At 39.4% G+C, this 19,640-nt stretch overlaps 1 protein-coding gene across 2 annotated transcripts in view; it reads left to right on the forward strand.

Moving 5' to 3' along the window:
• The window catches only part of LOC127451629 (adhesion G protein-coupled receptor L1-like), a 253,493-nt gene that overhangs the window by 220,909 nt on the left and 12,944 nt on the right, over positions 1-19,640 (forward strand). For both annotated transcript variants that reach the window (XM_051716451.1, XM_051716452.1), the window contains exons 13-22: positions 1,896-2,012; positions 2,693-2,898; positions 3,762-3,935; positions 4,698-4,907; positions 8,213-8,433; positions 10,059-10,125; positions 10,921-11,012; positions 11,155-11,323; positions 12,107-12,262; positions 12,412-12,508. In XM_051716451.1, coding sequence (XP_051572411.1) covers positions 1,896-2,012; positions 2,693-2,898; positions 3,762-3,935; positions 4,698-4,907; positions 8,213-8,433; positions 10,059-10,125; positions 10,921-11,012; positions 11,155-11,323; positions 12,107-12,262; positions 12,412-12,508 — 1,509 coding nt within the window. The remainder of the gene's footprint in view (positions 1-1,895; positions 2,013-2,692; positions 2,899-3,761; positions 3,936-4,697; positions 4,908-8,212; positions 8,434-10,058; positions 10,126-10,920; positions 11,013-11,154; positions 11,324-12,106; positions 12,263-12,411; positions 12,509-19,640) is intronic.

Genomic DNA, 19,640 nt, shown 5'->3' on the forward strand with positions numbered 1-19,640 from the left:
CTGGGCATTTTGTACATCCATGTTTAACCCTTAAATGCATGGTAATTTTCCCAAACACTCTTACATATTCGGGTCTTTAGAGACCCGGCACTTATAACAAAATGCCCAGATAGTGTAATGTTTTTTATATATATATATATATTTTTTTTTTCAAGATAATTAGAAAACAATAAAATAAACATTTTCATAAATTAAAGAGATAATGCAACAAATCAGGACAAATCAAGAACAGGATTCATTATTTACATTGGCTGCAAACACATATTGAGCTACACATAACACTTAATCTACACATGTGTAAGGTATGTGTACCTTATGTGTAGCTTATGTGTATTATTTCAGGCACTTGTTGTGTCTAAATAGATGCACAACTTGAGTAAAAATTTACATGTATATTATGTATGTGTACACGCATATAAAATACTGATAATTCACTACTGTTGATAATTCATTGTTGCACAGAAAATCAATGTGATATAGTGTTTATTTGTATAAATATAGTACTCATTTCTCTTGCAATACACAAATAAACAGATATCCTGTGATAGTAAACTTAAATAGATATGAAATAATTATAAAAAATATAATTCATAGAAGTGCGAAAAAAAAACCCTGACACCTTTTTTTTTTTTTTTTTTTTTTTTTTTTGGCATCTTTTGAGTGTGTTACACAATTTATAAGAGACAGATTGAGGAATACTAAAGATGTGTGGGCACAACACCAAAAAATGGATAAGGTACAGGAGGTGGAATGAGGTCCCGGGTCCCTAAAGACCAGAGGTATGCGTTTGAGGGTTATTAGATATAAGTGCCGGGTCTAAAGACCCGAACATGTAAGAGTGTTTGGGAAAATGACCATGCATTTAAGGGTTAAAATAGTGTAGTTTTTCCAGTAACAATCAATATTTTCTAACAAGTAGTGGTGTTGACCTTTTAGTCGATGAAACACAACATCACCTTTTTTTTTATCTCACATTATATTGCATATGCATTTGTATAGGCGAATGAACTGAGGCAATAATCAAATGTGCCTGCCTAAAATTACCTCTTGCCCTTAAGTAGCATTGGGAAGTCTTATTCATTGTAGTGAATGATTCTTTTCTTTGAAACGTTTAAATAATGATTAACTGATTCATTCAAATCATCACTTAATCATTAATGCTACGCTTTTTAATCAATTTAAATAAAAATTCCTTTCAAACTTTTTTGTAGATAATTTCACTCTTATGTCTGTTTTTGTTTTTTGTTTGAGAATGTTCAGCATTCAAAATATAACCTACCATTGTCATTGTAATATTTACACACTGAATTGCTGTAGGTCTTCTTTCTTACATATATTTGTATGCTGAAATGTGATTTGTCTTAATGTATACTTAATCATCTATAGCTACTGGAATGTGGTTTGGAAACACTTAATTGTAGGGTGTTACAAGTGGTTTTAAAAGCAGTATTTCATTAACACAGAAAAGCCTAAACATAAGTTAACCTAACCTTTTCCTACAGAAAATGCAAATCTAGGTTCAAATACTGTTCTGATTTCTCAAGAATCCATATAGACTGAGATATACAGTATAAAAAATATTTCCCCCTTAAATAGCTTCAATGTAACGAGTTACTTTTTATTTGTAGCTTGTAGCATAAATAACTACTTTTTCAAAAGGAATGCTTGACTGTTACTTAAACAAGTTTTAAAGTAGCAACCCCAGCACTTATACCCTGATATACACATTTGCAGAAAATATTTAAATATTTATGTATATATTTATTATTAATAAATGTATGTATTATTTATTTATTTTAATATTAATAATTTATTATTAATAATAATAATAATAACAATAATAATAATATATATATATATATTATTGTGTGTGCTTTCTGTGTATATATTTTTAGATCTAGAGGTGCGTGTACTGAGCACAGAGACGGAATCTCAGGATTTGTCGTTCCCTCAGAACAGCCCCAGCAGCATCCAGCTCTCTGCTTCCACCTTAAAACAGTACAGCCGCAACGGTCAGTCACATCTCCTTCTCTCTCTCTCTGTCTTCCATCATGATCTCCTCTTGTCCTCATGCAGTTTCACTGAAGCTTTTTGAAATTTCCACTCTGGTTTACACAGTTATTGGCTGATAATAATAAAGCTAATCAGATTAACAAAAGCGCTGAGACTATTTCTTTCCTGTTGGTTTCTTAACAGCGCTCTTAATCAAACAGCTCGAGAGACGAGTAGATTACTATCATTTTCAGGCTGATGGAGCAATCTCATCACTCTTTTTTTACTCCTCTTTTCTCCCTCTTTTCCCTGCATCTCCTACGCTCCTCTGTTTCTCGGCCAACTTATTCCGCCATCTTTTTCTCGCTTCTTGCGTTTTGCCTCTTTTTGTAGCTGTGTCGTCGTTCACTACCTCATCTGAGGCCGCTCGGGCAGGGGGGAGTGAGATTAGTGTGATTGAAACAAACGCACATGAAATATTCATACAGAATATGGAGGAAACGGAGTGAGTGAGTGAATGCTCAAGGGCTGAATGTTCCATTGGCCTCCATATTAAAATCCCTTCATCCCATGATCACTCACCCCCCCTCCCAATCCAAATCATTTTAACCTTCACTCAACTCGTTCTACTGCTCCCTTACCTTCTTCATTGTTATTCATATCCTTCTACCACTCAATAACTATCTTTTTCTCCATGCAGGCCAGGTGAAAGTGGTCTTTGTGCTTTATAAAAATCTGGGTTCATTCCTCTCTACTGAAAACGCCACTGTGAAGATGGAGATGGAGGCGGGGTCTGGTGGGCAGGGCCTGGCGGTGAATTCACATGTCATTGCCGCGTCAATAAATAAAGAGTCCAGTCGAGTGTTTCTGACCGAGCCTGTGGTGTTTACACTTAGACATTTACAGGTATATAAAACCCATGTTTTATGCATTTTTTTAACTCCTTAGGTTAAGTTAACTCCAAATGCTCTGTTCGGTTTACACATGCCAAGCTGTTTAAAGAATAGTTTTGTTCACCATATATGTCATTTCAACTGTGTTCTTTTTTCCATGAAACACAAAAGATGTTAGGCCAAGCTCCTCTTTTCCATGTGTTTTTACTTCCAGGCTCAAAAAAACATGGAAAATAACCATTAAAGTATCATAATAGAAGTAGTAATCCATATTAGAAGTCTTCTAAAGCCATATTATAGCTGTGTGTGATCAACAGACTTAAATTTCTCATTTGTTTTCACAAATATTTACATTTGCCGCCTCATGATTAGTCATGTGAGAACGAGTGGCAATGGCCTCCAATGACATCAAATTTATCAGTGTCATCTAATGTCACCATTTTGAAAGCATGAACAAGATTTGAGAGCTTGATTTTCAGTGAAAAACAACTTTAATTGTCTGCTCCTGACACAAAGTTATCGGATGGCTTTAGAAGACTGGAATAAAGCTTTTTGAGGTTTAGGTGCATTTTTGTTCTTTTTGGAGCTTGACAGTATAAATCACCATCCACATTTCTGTTGTATGGAAAACTGAATCATGGACATTCAGCCTAACATCTTATCATATTTTTTGTTTCACATAAGAAATAAAATATTATGGGTTTGGAGCAACATGCTGTGAGTAAATTATGACAGAATGTGCATTTTTGGCTGTACTACTCCTTTAAATTTCAGCCAAAGATTGAAGATGTGTATGAAAGCGACTAATAACATCGAATAACTTCCTGTCTCTCTGTCTGTTCTTTCGCTTGTCCTCATGTCTTCGTGTCTCTGCAGCTGGAGAATCATTACAGTCCAAACTGTTCGTTCTGGAACTACTCAGAGCGCTCGATGATGGGCCAGTGGTCATCGCAGGGCTGCAGACTGATGGAAACTAACAGCACACACACCACATGCTCATGTAGCCATCTTACCAACTTCGCTGTGCTAATGGTACACCATGAACCTAATGTAAGAACTCATGCACACATATTCCTTCTTTAAATTTACCACCAGCTCACAAAACAAATCTGATCATATAGCTCTCTAAACAGTTACACACAGTATTTCAATCTAGTTTAACCAGGATAAAATGCACTGAAATAACCAAGTGCTATGAGCATTTAAATTAAGACATTTAAATTATATTCAACACCTTATTTTTAAGTAAATGTAGCTTATTATAGATTGTGAATTATTTGAAAGTAATACAGTAAACTGAGCTGGACAATTAGACATACATACATTCCCCTTGAAGCAGATCTAGATAAGTGGTGCTGGGGAGGAGGAGGGTTTCAGAGAGAAAACTCTTGCAGTGTGCTGCACTTAAAACAGCTTACCTTCAAACAACTGATGCTTTTTATATGTTAGACAAAGTATGCAAGTTGATTGGCTTACAGAGTAAATGTCAAAGGACCTAGAATCATTTGCATAATTCCTTTTGTGAATCAGGTGCTAAAACAATGGTGGCAGCACATGCAAATAAACACTGGTATCAGCAGACACTCCACCCCAAAACTTTTAGCTTGCATGCAGTCTGCAAGACACAAACACACACATATGCACAAACAATCAGACCACACAAATAAATGCACAGCAATTTCAGCTTGACATTTACTGGATTTTAATATGTCCTCTGTTGAAGTCACTCTCCCTTAGGCAGCCTATCAGTATATACCATTTCCTTATCATTACTCTTATCCATCTCTCTCTCTCTTTCTCTCTCTCTCTCAGTTTCAGGGAAGGATGCATGAGTTGATTCTCTTTGTGATCACGTGGGTTGGGATTGTGATTTCGATGGTGTGTCTCGCTATCTGCATCTCTACCTTCTGCTTCCTGCGAGGCCTGCAGACCGACCGCAATACAATCCACAAGAACCTCTGCATCAACCTCTTCATCGCTGAGCTCCTCTTCCTCATCGGCATCGACAAGACGCAGTACCATGTGAGCATTGCAGCAGCAAAAAAAAAAAAAAAAAAGTGAAACTAAAACATCTTTTGTCCTCGTTTAATGGTCTATGTTGATCTCAAATGTATTTTAATGAATTGCTTTGAAATATATGACATGTAAAAAGGGGTCCCCAGGAAAAAAGGTTGTGATCCACTGGTCTGATGCATATTACACAGACCAATGGCATGTGTTGGTGAAAATCATATGTTCCAATCTGACTTGATGGCTTCTAATTTCCAGGAGTCAAGGTGGACAGGTTTTTTTCAGTATGTCGGGAACCAAAGATGTGTTTACAAGTTTCCTGGCTGCTACAATGACCACTTTTGAGTAAGAACTTGTTGTTAGATTTGCTAAAGATTTACTGGTTCATTGCTTCGATTTTTTTAAAGGTATTAAGCATTTTGTTTTTTTGTTTTTTGTTTTTGTTTTTTTAGTCACTTACAGTAGTATTAAACTAGATATCCACAAGCAGAACAGTATATTCCAATTTGCAGGGGCATAGAAACAATTCAAAAAGTAGTAGGGGGCACATTATAAATCTATATAAGTCTTATAAGTCTCTCTTCACAAGCATAACACGGTTTTAAATGCCTAGTTGCCACGGATACACTCTTATGAGACACCATTTGAAAGCTTAGATATTTCAGTCACTCTACAATACATTGAAGTCATAAAAGTATTTATTTGTTTTTTCTTTAACAATTAGGTCTAAAACGTTGTTGCAACAACTATGAATAAAAAATGCGTGTTTTCACCGAACATTGTACTACTGCACAGTGTGATACAATCACAGATAATCAGATCATATTTACATGATGCGTTCATATAGTCATGTTTAATATACATTTATGAAAGTCATTTGTCCAAAGAGATTTCACGGTAGGGTTACAATCACAACACTGTGAAGTTAGAAACAAAGTAAATGACAGAATGTCGTGTCCTGTTACTGCTTCTCTGGCTGTCAAAAATAATATGTAACATGGAAGAGCTTTTATTGCTTTTCACTTTATAGGTGCACTGAGTATTTTTTTTTTTCTCATTAAAAAAGCTATACTCCTTAAAGGTGCAATATGTAACATTTTTCATTTAATATTTGCCCTTTTTTTTTTTGCCAATGTGTGAACGGCTTGTAACGCAACTTAAAAAATGAGCCCTTCCCGGACTTCCTAGGTTGCTTATTAAATCCTGTAGACTGATTTTCATGCGAAGGGAGCGGGTCACTTTTGCCGGGAAAATCCAAAGGATGTGACTTTTATGCGCGCTCCCGAGAGCCTTGCCTCAGACAGTAGCTTCTCTTCCGCTATTCAACAGTGCCGAATGTTATCTTAGAGATGGAATCCAGCAAACGTCCGGCTCCCAGCACAACACCGACTCCTACACAAACTCTGAGTAAGCCCAAAAAAAACAAAAAAAAATTATCTACTGAATCCTGTCTGGTTAAGCAGAAACATGATTGTGGTCGAGCGAAAACTAGAGTGAACATTGGCAGAGCATTTGATTCCTGGAGGGACCTACTTTCGGTTTTGGGGATCAAAACTGACTCTGAATTGGCGTTCTTCTTATTGGACTGGTAAGCTTACATAACTGCAAAGCATGTGAAATATAGTGCCATAAGTATTGATCTGTGTAATTTTAGCTAACTTGATCTTGCCTGCTAATGCTGAAAAATTGCAAGCTACCTTGCTTCATAACTTTCAAATAATTTCAGCGATCTTCTCTTTATACTAAAAGTCAGGTTAATGTCAATGTTAATCTGTAATTATTCTGCAAGGTAAACTACAACAACACATGAAATGAATGCTAGACTATGTTCAAGATAATGCAAAAAGCTCCATTCATTAGTGTAACGTAACTTGGTTATACAGAAAATATATACATTCTATTATTATAAAACAATAGCGTATCGATATATCAAAATGACAGTTGTGATGGAATCACATCAATACTGAATTGTGTCAAAATATTTATAATGTTCAGTCTATTTTATAAACAGCTACTGTCATCATCCACCAAATTTAGCTAACAGCTATTGACAAAGCTGGCTAGCTAGCTAACGCCAATATAGGCTATCGTATAAATGCAGTCAATGTATCATGCAAAGAAATGTGATTACTTCAAACTACAGTCTTGCATAGTCAGACCTATATCCACACTTTGTTTTAGCCCTGTTCCAGCACTAGAGAGTCAAATATAATATGCAGTCTCAAAGTTTGTAATAAAACATCATAACTGTGTAATTTTAATTATGCTACCTCATCTGTCAGCATGGTGTCATTGTTTTGGTCGATGCTCGCTCGCCCGTGTCCCTATGGAGTGTGTGCACGAGCACGAGCAACAGGTAGCTGGCTGCAGTTCACTTAACGGCCACAGGTGTCATTAATAACAAGGGTTTCTGAATCTTACATACTGCACCTTTAAGAAATCAATTGTAATTTTGAAACAAATGTATAAAATCATGATCTCTCACGTGAGATGAAGACTCCAGTCATATCAGTAACCTTATAAAAAGCTGTTTTATTTTACATGGAGGGCTGCCATGTTAGAATCACATGACCAGCTGAATACTGCATGCCTAATCTCAGTAACCTCCCTGTTATTGGACCCTATCACTCATGGATTAATTAATAATGGCTGACTGTGAATAGTTGCTTTTTACACTGGCATCTGTAACTAAAAACTATTGCATTTGAATGATGCTACATCCAGGCCACTAGGTGCCAGTGTAAGGGTAAGATGACATGAACAAAAACATACTGAGTGCACCTTTAATGATCCATGTCTAGATAGGACATGGTTTCAGAGTTATGTCTGATTTCAGATTTACCCACCACTCAACATCACATAAAATACAAACTGTGACTTACATGTCAATCAGATGGTGGTTGTACTGCAAAAAATAATTTTCTTAGTATTTATGTCTTGATATCTAGTAAAAATATCTAAACATCCTTCAAACAAGATACATTTACTTGAGAAGCAAATTGAAGTTAGATTTTAAGTCTTGTTTCATTTTGCTTCTAATTAAATGTATTTTAGATATTTTACTGAAAACATCAGAAAAATACTGATGAAGAAAATTATTTTTGCAGTGTCATCCTTGGTCAGAATAAGCTGCTATGTGGATTAGACTTTATGCCGATGGTCAAAGTCTGGCTACAGGAATATAGTCAAACTCACCATAACATTTTACAATTTGGTACTCTGCACTTTATAATATCTCTTTCCTCCTCAAATGTCATTCATTCTCATCTGATTTCCCTCTCTCTAACCCTCTCTTCCCTCTTTTTTTCTGTACGCAGATCGCGTGCCCCATTTTCGCAGGCCTGCTGCATTTCTTCTTCCTGGCAGCATTCTCGTGGATGTGTCTGGAGGGAATTCAGCTCTACCTGATGCTGGTGGAGGTGTTTGAGAGTGAATACTCCCGAAAGAAATACTACTACCTGTGTGGGTACTGCTTCCCTGCCCTGGTGGTGGGCATCTCAGCCGCCATCGACTACCGCAGCTACGGGACTAAGAAAGCGTACGTGTGAAGCAGTCCATTTGCACTCGTCCGTATGAAGGCAAATGGTTTTCAAGCGGGGGCCATGACCCCTTTTTAAAGCATTTGTGTAATTTAAATGTATTACAGCAAAATGGCTCTTTGGGAATTTTAAAATCTATCATCACTAGGGAACGTACACTGAGATTTGGTGGTATCACATAGATTGAGTCCAGAGTCATCGGGAAGAGATTAAATAGGTGATAATTTAAAGTCATGCGGTCGTGAGGTGCTATTCTAACCGAGGTCATCATGTCAATTATAAATGAAGCCATTTAAAGGTGCTGTAAGCGATGTTTTGGGGGAATAGCACGCATAAACCTGACAGATATCACAGAAATAGGTGTCCTGAGAAATCACACCTGACAGCTCTAGACTATAAATTGCACACACACAAAAAAAAAGAGTAATGAAGAACAACCCATCAACCTGGAAATATCAAGACATTTTTTAATTGTGATTTATAGGACTTGAAAACTACAAGTCATGGAAAATTCTATAGTAAAGAGATTTCTATTTTGTGAACCATATCTACAAAATGATTTGGTTACAGTTCCTTTTATTAACGTTAGTTAATGCATTAGATATCATGAACAAACAATGAACAATGTATTTTTACAGCATTTATTAATCTTTGTTAGTTAATAAAAATACAACGGCTCATTGTTAGTTCATAGTGCATTAATTCATGTAAACATATGCAACTTTTGATTTTAAAACTGTATTACAATATGTTGAAATTAACATTAACTAAGATTAAAAAATGCTGTAATGTATTATTCATTGTTAGTTCATGTTAACTAATGTTGTTAACAAATGGAACCTTATTGTAATGTGTTAACTTATCAAGTATTTATGAATGACTAAAAAAATTCAAGCAAAGTCATTGTGGTAACCCTGCTTTTATACATATGTTTGGGTTTGCTGACATGTCTTTTGCTGAAGCTGGTTTGATCTTATTCAGTGGAAGTCTAGTGAAAGTTAGTGAAACGCTGAAAATGTTTACAGTACATTTAACCGCACTGATTATGGTGTGTGTGTGTGTGCAAGTGTGCATGTGTGCAAGTTTGGAAAAAAAAGCACAGTTGCAGACTTTTGAATGTTGACTACAGTGCAGAAAATGAGACATTGACTCAGTGTGCTAATGATTAAAAACTAAGCTTAACCTTCAACTAGAATTTTATACTGATTTGTAAGCTTGTTTTGAACAAGGATATGACTAAATATGTACAGTATCATTATGATGACAGTGATAATATATTTAGTTTTGGAATTTTGCCAATAGGGCAGACCGGGGCCAGTTGTCACAAGGACAAAATCTCAGTAGATGTAAGGTTTGAACTCAATTATACGAATGTGAGTGCTTTTTTTTTTTTTTTTTTTGTAAAGACAGAAACTGACTTTCAGCCGTACACCTAAATGGAGAAATATTTACTGGAGTAAATAGACATGGGACAACTAGCCCTGGTCTCCCCTATTTCAGAACATTTCAAGAATGTGCTACTTTGTAATGTTTGCAAGAGATTTTGACAGTGATGATGTAATTGTTCTTTATACTGTTAAAATGTTCCTGACAAATTTGTCGTGTGTGTGTGTTGTGTGTGTAGGTGCTGGCTGAGAGTGGATAACTACTTCATCTGGAGTTTTATCGGCCCTGTGTCCTTCATTATCATGGTATTGTTCTCTCCAAACATTCTGCGCTTTGCTCACAGAGTTTGTTCCTTTTTTCCTCAAAAAATGCTGTGCTAGTCGTATAAAAAAAAAAGCGCTTTTGTTCACCTATGGATCTGTTGCTGCTGACGAGTATGTTTTTGGCTCTAATACAGTATGCTTTATATGAGTTAGGTTTAGATTCGGGAACTTGCTGACATTTTTGTAATTACAATATATTTTACTAATGCGCTAGCTTTGTTTTGTTGTTATTAGTTTTTGATTAAATAAGTTTGGTGTCTTGTAATGTAAATCTTCTAAGGTTCTTTTCTTACTTGCACTCTTAAAGGAACCAGTTGTTAAAAGACCCAATGAAATTGTTCAAAAAAACAAAAAACATTATAGCTAGGACTGGATATCGTCTACTACTTCAAGTTAGGATGCACATTGCAATACATATGTCGCTATTCAATTCATTACAATGCATAATGATATTTCATAATTTCAAAATGATTGACATTTCATTTTTGTCTAGTATTGCACCTCATAGAAGCACTGAGAAATGGTTATTTCAGATTTTGGCCCAGAGTGCAATATGTTGTCGTCAGTCATTTTGGTCTGTTTTCCCAGAAGGGAAGACTACATTTTAAATGCATATATCTGCTACATTTTTCAGGAGTACACTAGCATATAGATGGTCTCAAAGCTAACAGACATCAAGCCACAAAACTCCAATTTTGATTTCATGGGGCCTTTAAAGTACATCACTTTACTTAGTGAGCCCTGACCTCTTACTAAGATCTGACCTTTGACCTTTAGTTAAACCTGGTGTTCCTCATGATAACACTTCACAAGATGATCCGTAACTCATCCGCCCTCAAGCCCGACTCCAGCCGTCTGGACAACATCAAGTGAGAGTTTTCACTTCTACATAGTCACAGTATCTATGACATACTATTCTGTATATTTATTTGACTTGATTTTGCATATAATAAATGAGATCACTCTATCATTACTGTATGTATACGTGAATGTTTGTGTGTCCTCCCTCAGGTCCTGGGCTCTGGGGGCTATCGCTCTGCTCTTCCTCTTGGGTCTGACCTGGGCCTTTGGCCTCCTCTTCATCAACGAGAACACAGTCATCATGGCGTACCTCTTCACCACTTTCAACGCCTTCCAGGGCATGTTCATCTTTATCTTCCATTGCGCTTTGCAGAAAAAGGTCAGCACCGGTTATGTTTCAAACGTAGATGAACTTTGGAGACAAATTTGCTTAGAAAATGGCCCCAGTAGTTAATGTTAGGATTCGTCTGTAGTTATTTTAATTAGCTTAAAGGTGAAATATTTTCTGCTCCACTAGCGGCACAAAAAAATATAGCAAAATTAAAGATTAATTTCAAACACCCGTCTTCCATTATTCAATCAAACATGGGTCAATATCTTTATAGATATGTTACTATCAGACAGTATAATTTATTTTCAGAATTAAAGCAACATTTACATTTGAGAAAGTGAACATTCTTGGAATGCGCATTTGATCATTGGACCAGCTTAGCTGTCAGTAAAGCTCAATTGGCATTCATTTTCTCCATAGACAAATGGATCTTTAACAATAACTAATAAACATTTAAAGACAGATCTACTGTGAGCTCCAAGGTTGTTAATCGATGGTAATGCTTCTGCTGAAGTCATCAGTCTGCATTATTTCAGCTTCATTTTTTTATAAATTGTGTTTAAGAGTTGAATTCCTGGTGAAAAACGACACTTCCCATGATCCTGAATAGAAAGATAGACTAATCAGAGAATGGGCACTGGTGCACTCTGTTTTATTTTATGCCACTAATGGTGCAGAAATTTCACACTTAACCTTCAAAAAGTCTATAGTATGGCCTCCTTTAGATAGCTAGGTGAACGTGTGTGTGTCTGTGTGTGTGTGTGTGTGTGTGTGTGTGTGTGTGTGTGAGTGAGTGAGAAAGTACTAATGCTATATGCATGTGTGCTTCAGGTGCATAAGGAGTACAGCAAGTGCCTGCGTCATTCTTACTGTTGCAGTCGCACGTCTACTACAAGCTCACATGGATCGCTGAAGAACTCTGCTCTGCGCGCCAACAACCGTTACTACACTGGCAGCCAGGCACGCCACGCAGCAGTGCACAGACAGGTGACACACATGCATACAGACAGAATTACAGAATTCATTTTTGTTTATAGACTGCTGTTATATTCCACATAACATTTCTGTCACCTCACCTGCTTACGTTGTAAAAGACTATAATAAACTATTTTTGTCTGTCCATTTGTTCGTTGCAGAGCCGAATCCGACGTATGTGGAACGACACAGTGCGGAAGCAGACGGAGTCGTCCTTCATGGCCGAAGACATCAACAGCACTCCCACCCTCAACCGGGGTGAGACCCTCCTTCATCTCCTCATTTTTATCATTTCATATTTCCCCGGTCCACATCTTTTAATGTTTTTTATTTATGGCAAAAACAGTCATAAATTTGTTTTATGACCATTTTCAGCCCTATCTCTCAACCCTTTTATTAATTTGCTCCTGCGCCTTTAAGACTATATAAACACCCTCTTCACATGTGAAATGAGTTGTAGCATTTTACTGTGCTCACACACAAGCTGCGGGTTTTGTCATCAGGTCCACTATATTTTTATCTTTCCTTGGCATCAAAAAACAGTCTCTTTACAAAGCCTGCATTGCATTGAGAAACAATCAGCATTGAAATGTGCCACACAAACTGTTAAAGTAGGACTGAAATTATTGTAGATCTTGTTAAAAATAGACATCAACTGCTCCTTTCTAATGATGCAATTCTTCAGAATGATTTTTCTGCAGAGTGGCAGGTGCTACACGCTAAACAGCAAAATGTTGACAGATTTTGCCTCATTTTGCTCTTATTATTAGTTCATCTGCTGTTTGTGAATAACAGTATCTATCTGGTCTTCTCCATATTACCTCATCGTGACTGGGTGGGCCAAGTTTCTGAATATCAAATACAGTAGGTGTCGTTGACGTGTAAATTTTGGCAGTCACACTGTATGTTAATGTTTTGGGGTTTTGGTGTCAGAAAACGAAAGATTTAAGAACAAGCCGTTTTTGCTGCTTAGTTTCAAAAAAGTATTTTATTTCAACTAGTGAGGAAGTTTTAAGTTCAGAAAGTTTCAGTATGGTATCATTGCACGATGAACTCTTACCTCTAAAACTCGCAATTACAGTAGGGTACTTATAATGGAAGTGAATGTATGTTAATCTGATGTCACACTGCAAGCAACAGCGCTTCCGGGTTCTTTTGAGCAGCAGCATTTCAATGGTGGATTTGAAAAGCACTGCAGTTTAAATAATCATTTAAGCATAATATAATGCAATAAAGTTTGTTAATGTTAATAAAAGTTATTATAAAGGGATATACACTGATCAGCCACAACATTAAAACCACCTGCCTAATATTGTGTTGGTCCCCCTCATGCCGCCAAAACAGCTCTGACCCATCTAGGCATGGACTCCACAAGACCTCTGAAGGTGTCCTGTGGTATCTGGCACCAAGACGTTAGCCGCAGATCATTTAAGTCCTGTAAATTGCGAGGTGGGGCCTCCATGGATCGGACTTGTTGGTCCAGCACATCCCATAGATGCTCAATCGGATTGAGATCTGGGGAAATTGGAGGCCAAGTCAACACCTTGAAATCTTTGTCATGTTTCTCAAACCATTCCTGAACAATTTTTGCAGTGTGGCAGGGCACATTATCCTGCTGAAAGAGGCCACTGCCATCAGGGAATACCATTGCCATGAGGGGTGTACATGGTGTGCAACAATCTTTAGGTAGGTGGTATGTGTCAAAGTAACATGAATGCCAGATCCCAAGGTTTCCCAGCGGAACATTGCCCAGAGCATCACACTGCCTCCGCCAGCCTGCCTGCATCCTGCTGCCATCTCTTCCCCAAGTAAACGATGCACATGCACCCGGCCGTCCACATTATCTAAAAGAAAACATGATTTATTTGACCAGGCCACCTTCTTCCATTGCTCCATGGTCCAGTTCTGACACTCACATGCCCATCGTAGGCGCTTTTGGCGGTGGACAGGGGTCAGCATGGGCACTCTGTCCAGTCTGCGGCTACGCAGCCCCATACGCAGCAAGCTGCGATGCACTGTGTGTTCTGACACCTTTCTATCATGGCCAGCATTACATTTTTCAGCAATTTGTGCTACAGTAGCTCTTCTGTGGGATCAGACCAGACGGGCTAGCCTTCCTCCCCACGCGCATCATTGAGCCTTGGGCGCCATGACCCTGTTGCCGGTTCACCGATTGGACCACTTTTGATAGGTACTAACCGCCGCATACCGGGAACACTCCACAAGACTTGCCGTTTTGGAGATGCTCTGACCCAGTCGTCTAGCCATCACAATTTGGCCCTTGTCAAAGTCGCTCAGATCCTTACGTTTGCCCATTTTTCTTACTTCAAACACATGAAATTCAAGAACTGACTGTTCACTTGCTGCCTAATATATCCCACCCCTTGACAGGTGCCATTGGAACAAGATAAATCTTAAATAAATGTTATTCACTTCACCTGTCAGTGGTTTTAATGTTGTGGCTGATCAGCGTATATGGTAATCAGTGAAGAAATATATGTATGTTCTTTATGAACTATCTGCAAAACAAGTTAAAACTTATTTCAATATGCCTGTATGATTATGTCTGATATGTAACAGGTTAATGAATACAAATCCTCACATGTTTAACACACTTCTAAAGCAAGAGAAATATGGCATATAAAAATGAAAACTACCATTAGACATGCAATATGTTTTACTGCTTAAATTACTGGTCCACATACAGTAAATAATATTATTTGACTGCAGTATCACCATATTCAGTATTCAAACTTTATAACAGCAGTTTTCAATTTAAGTTACTTAGTGCATTCAAAGTAAATGCAAAACATAATTTTAGCTACAGTGTATGACATTATTTTTATTCACTTATCCTTTCACAAATAGTTGCTTATGCGCTGCAATGAGACAGGGTCCCGTTCTTCCCATTAGATCTTTCATGGGTCTTGTTCATATAAGATCATCATTAGGTCATATTTGGTCTCATATTAGTCACAGTGTTGCATTTTAGAAATTAAAAACAGCCGTTTGCAATTGGAGTATGTGCGATTCCATCATGAAAAGTTAAATTCTACCAACAGCAGCTGCAGGTCAACTGGGTCTAATGGAGCTGACCCAATAACAATGACGGTGAGCTGTGAAACATCATAAATTATATCAAATCCTGAGTTTGTCCTGATCTAATGATCCTGATGGTAATTTACAGTAGGGATGGGCATTTTGAGTAATTTTGTAGTCAGTACTCTTACACATAAAAAATGAGTAATCAATTATTTTAAATTTAGAATTTAAGTTCAACCTTCAATTTTTGAGCATGTTTTTCCTATGATAAATGAGCACTGTTCATAAACAACAAGAACTAGATTTAAAAAAAAAAAAAAAAAAAAAAAAAAAAACATTTGCACTCACACATAGAAACATACATTCCAAGTCTTCTGAAGCCATACAATTACTTTAAATGATGGCAGAATTATCTTTTTTGGCGAACTAACGGCATGATTAAGGTGAGAGAAGTAGTTTCAGTGTTGCCCACAGCAGGCAAAGGCACAAAGGAAAGTCAAATTGCAATATTCGAGTAGTGTTTTTACTAGTTGAATATTTAAAGCTGAACGAGTACTCGATTAATAGATTACTTGTGCACATCCCTAATTTAAAAAAAGCACAAATCTCCAATAATCTGTACAAAACTGTGTGTTTCAACCTCAACCTCAACAAACAATTACTTTTGCATTTTCAGCTCAATTTGAGCAAACCTCCCATTGAACGCAGTCCTTTAGTGTGATAAAATAGTTTACTAACTGTGATAAGGTTCTTTTACTCTCTCAAGGAGGAAGCGGGAGACGGCGAATCAAACTCAAAAGGTATCTTTATTTCTGCTCACTCTAATGTTTTTTGTACACGCAAATGATGCCCACACACACAAGTGCAGGCTCGGCTCTCTCTCTCTCTCCTCTGGTGGTCTGGATCGCCTTTTAAATCAATCTCCGCTCTCACTACAAACTCAAAACAGCTGTTAGAGGTGATTTTCCACAGGTGCCAACCCTTACTGCATTCACTCTCTCGGCCTCGCTCTCCACAGACATCACTCAGTCACGCCCCCATCACCACATACCCCCAACGCCCGACTCAGGCCAGGGAGCCATCTGGCCTGTCACTTACCCCCACTTCTGGAGAGGAAATCCACAACAGCCTGCGCCCCTGGCCTGTGGACCACCTTGAACTTAACAGGCTGGAGAGCTAGATACCAACAGATGATCTGCACGTTGGTATCCTTCATGCGATGGAGCCACTGTAATGGGGCGTGGTCTGAACAGAGGGTGAAAGGACGCCCCAACAGATAGTACTGGAGGGTGAGGACTGCCCACTTGATGGCCAACCACTCCTTCTCGATTGTGCTGTACTCTCATCGAGAGCTTGCAACTAATGTACAGTGCAGGGCGCTCCTCCCCCTCCACCATCTGGGACAGTACTGCTCCCAACCCCCTGTCCAATGCATCTGTCTGCAAGATAAAAGGGAGAGAGAAGTCAGGAGATTGCAATAACGGCCCGCCACAGAGTTCAGCTTTTACTTGCGTGAATGCCTGCTGACATGGTTTCGTCCACTGGACCAGATCTAGTGCCCCCTTTTTAGTAAGATCATTCAGCGGGCTGGTGACTGTCGATAATTAGGCACAAACCTATGATAATAGCCAGCCAGCCCAAGGAACTGTCTCACCTCCTTTTTGGTCTTAGGTTTTGGGCAGGCTGTAATTGCCGTGGTCTTATCAATTTGTGGCCTCACCTGTTCATGACCCAAGTGGAAGCCCAGATATCGCAGTTCCACCCGTCCAATTGCACACTTCTTAGTGTTTGCCGTGAGTCCCGCCCATTTCAATGACTTCAGGACAGCCCTCAGATGCTGCAGGTGCCGCTGCCAATCATTATTGTGAATGCTGATATCATCCAGATAGGCAGCGGCGTAAGCAGCGTGCGGTCTGAGGATTCTGTCCATGAGCCGCTGAAACGTAGCTGGGGCCCCGAACAAACCGAAAGGAAGGGTGACAAATTGGTGTAAGCCGAACAGTGTGGAAAATTCTGTTTTTCACGGGACATGGGATTTAAGAGGATCTGTCAGTATCGTGAGCCACGCCTAACCGATCGAGCAGTTCATCGATACGAGGCATTGGATACTCATCAAATTTAGACACCGCATTGACTTTTCTATAATCCACACAGAACTCTTCGGAACCAGCACCACTGGGCTGGACCAGTCACTGTCGGATTCTTCTATTTCCCCCATATCTAGCATGGACTTTAATTCTTCTCGAACCACTTTTTTTTTTGTGTGTTCGGGTAATCGGTAGGGATGACTATGTACCACTACCACTGGGGTCATTTCGATATAGTGCTCTATGAGATTCGTACGACCGGGAAGAGGTGAGAACATGTCAGAGAATTCTCCTTGTAACCTGGCAACATCCATGACTTGTGATAGTGAGAAGTAGTCTCTGCAAGTTACTCGATCGGGGACTTTTAAGTTCACCTCCGGTCTGAGCTTCTCCCTCTCCGGAACCGCCGTCGCCAACGTCATGGGGACTGCCTCTCTCCATGGTTTTAGGAGATTGAGGTGGTAAATCTGACGTGCTCCACCTCTATCCATTCGTTTCACCTCATCATCGAGTTCCCCAACCCACCGTGTGACCTCAAAGGGTCCTTGCCACTTGGCGAGTAATTTAGAGCTCGATGTGGGGAGTAATACAAGGACTTTTTCTCCCAGTACAAATTCCCATAGCTGAGAACCCCTATTATACAGCCGGCTTTGACGTTCTTGAGCCTGGAGCAAATTCTCCTCTGTTAATTGCCCCAGTCTGTGGAGTTTTGCTCTCAGGTCAAGAACGTATTGATTTCATTTTTGCTGTTTGAAGGTCCCTCCTCCCAATTTTCCCGTAGGACATCGAGCATGCCACGCAGTCGACGCCTATACAATAATGCAAATGGGGAGAACCCTGTGGAGGCTTGCGGGACCTCTCATACTGCAAATAATAAGGGCTTGAGCCACTTGTCCCAATTTCGAGTGTCTTCATGCACGAACTTACAAATCATATTCTTTAGTGTCTGATTCAATCGTTCGACCAAGCCATCTGTTTGGGTATGGTAAACACTGGTCCAAATCAATTTATTCCCCAATAATTCGTACAGTTCACGGAGTGTATGTGACATAAATGTTGTGTCCAGATCACTGAGTATTTCTTTCGGAATCCCAACTCGGGAGATTATTCTGAAGTGTGCCTCCACAACACTGTATGCTGAGATGTTGCGCAGAGGCACTGCTTTCAGATATCGTATTGCGTAGTCCACCAAATCCAAAACAAAGTGATGCCCGCGTGCCATCCACTCTAATGGCCCGACAAGGTCCATGCCAATTCGTTTGAAGGGGACCTCAATTAAGAGAAGGGGGCACAATGGCACTCTTGGGGTGGCCGGCGGATTCACCAGCTGACATTCACGGCATGCCGCACACCATTTGTGAACATCCCCATGAATGCCTGGCCAATGGAAGCAGGCCATTAGATGGTTCAGTGTTTTTTCCTGCCCTAAGTGACATGAATGAGCTGTCTGGAATAACATTTCCCGACGGCTGTTTGGTACTAACAGTTGGGTTGTATTTTCCTTTGTCTGAGTGTCCTGTGTCACTCGATACAACCGATCCTTGATAATTAAAAAATACGGATATGCGAGTGCAATGTCTGACTGGAGACGTTGACCATTAATCAATTTCACTTGATCAAAGGCATGCCTAAGGTTCTTGTCTTATGTCTGCTCCAGAGGGAAATCCCCTGCAGGGACTCCTCTAAGGGCTGGGGAAGCCGGCACTTCCCTCTCCCTTACGTCATCCCAACACAGAGCTGACGTGGATGGCCCTGGCTCCGCCTCCCCAGCCAGTGCATCACAAACCACACACCGAGACACTCTGTTACAGGACCCATCCACACAGATTGCCGGCCAGACCGCAGCCTCTACACTATGCTTTTGTCCCCGAAATTAAATGATGACTACCACTAACGGATAATCATGAATATCCCCAAGCACACACCTTACCTTTACCCACCAGCTTATATCCTAAGCCTCAGACTGAATCAAGCTTTTGTGAATGGAGGTTTAATTACAACCTGAATCCACCAAGGCTTGATATGTACCCCCCTTTATACTCACAGGTATTTGGTACACTCCTGCTCGATAGGGGGTGGCCTGTGGCGCATCAGCGACCTGGACCAATGTCTCCACCTTCATAGTGGGGCATCAGTCCTGGAAATGCCCAGGACCCCCGTAGCTCCAGCAGACCGGCCCAGACTTCACGCCCACACCTGCAGCAGCGGATTCACCAGCCTGTGGGGGAGAGCGGAGAGGGTTAGGAGAAGCCAGCGGGATG

This window comes from Myxocyprinus asiaticus, chromosome 14 (assembly GCF_019703515.2).
Source record: "Myxocyprinus asiaticus isolate MX2 ecotype Aquarium Trade chromosome 14, UBuf_Myxa_2, whole genome shotgun sequence".
Classification (NCBI taxonomy): Eukaryota; Metazoa; Chordata; class Actinopteri; order Cypriniformes; family Catostomidae; genus Myxocyprinus; species Myxocyprinus asiaticus.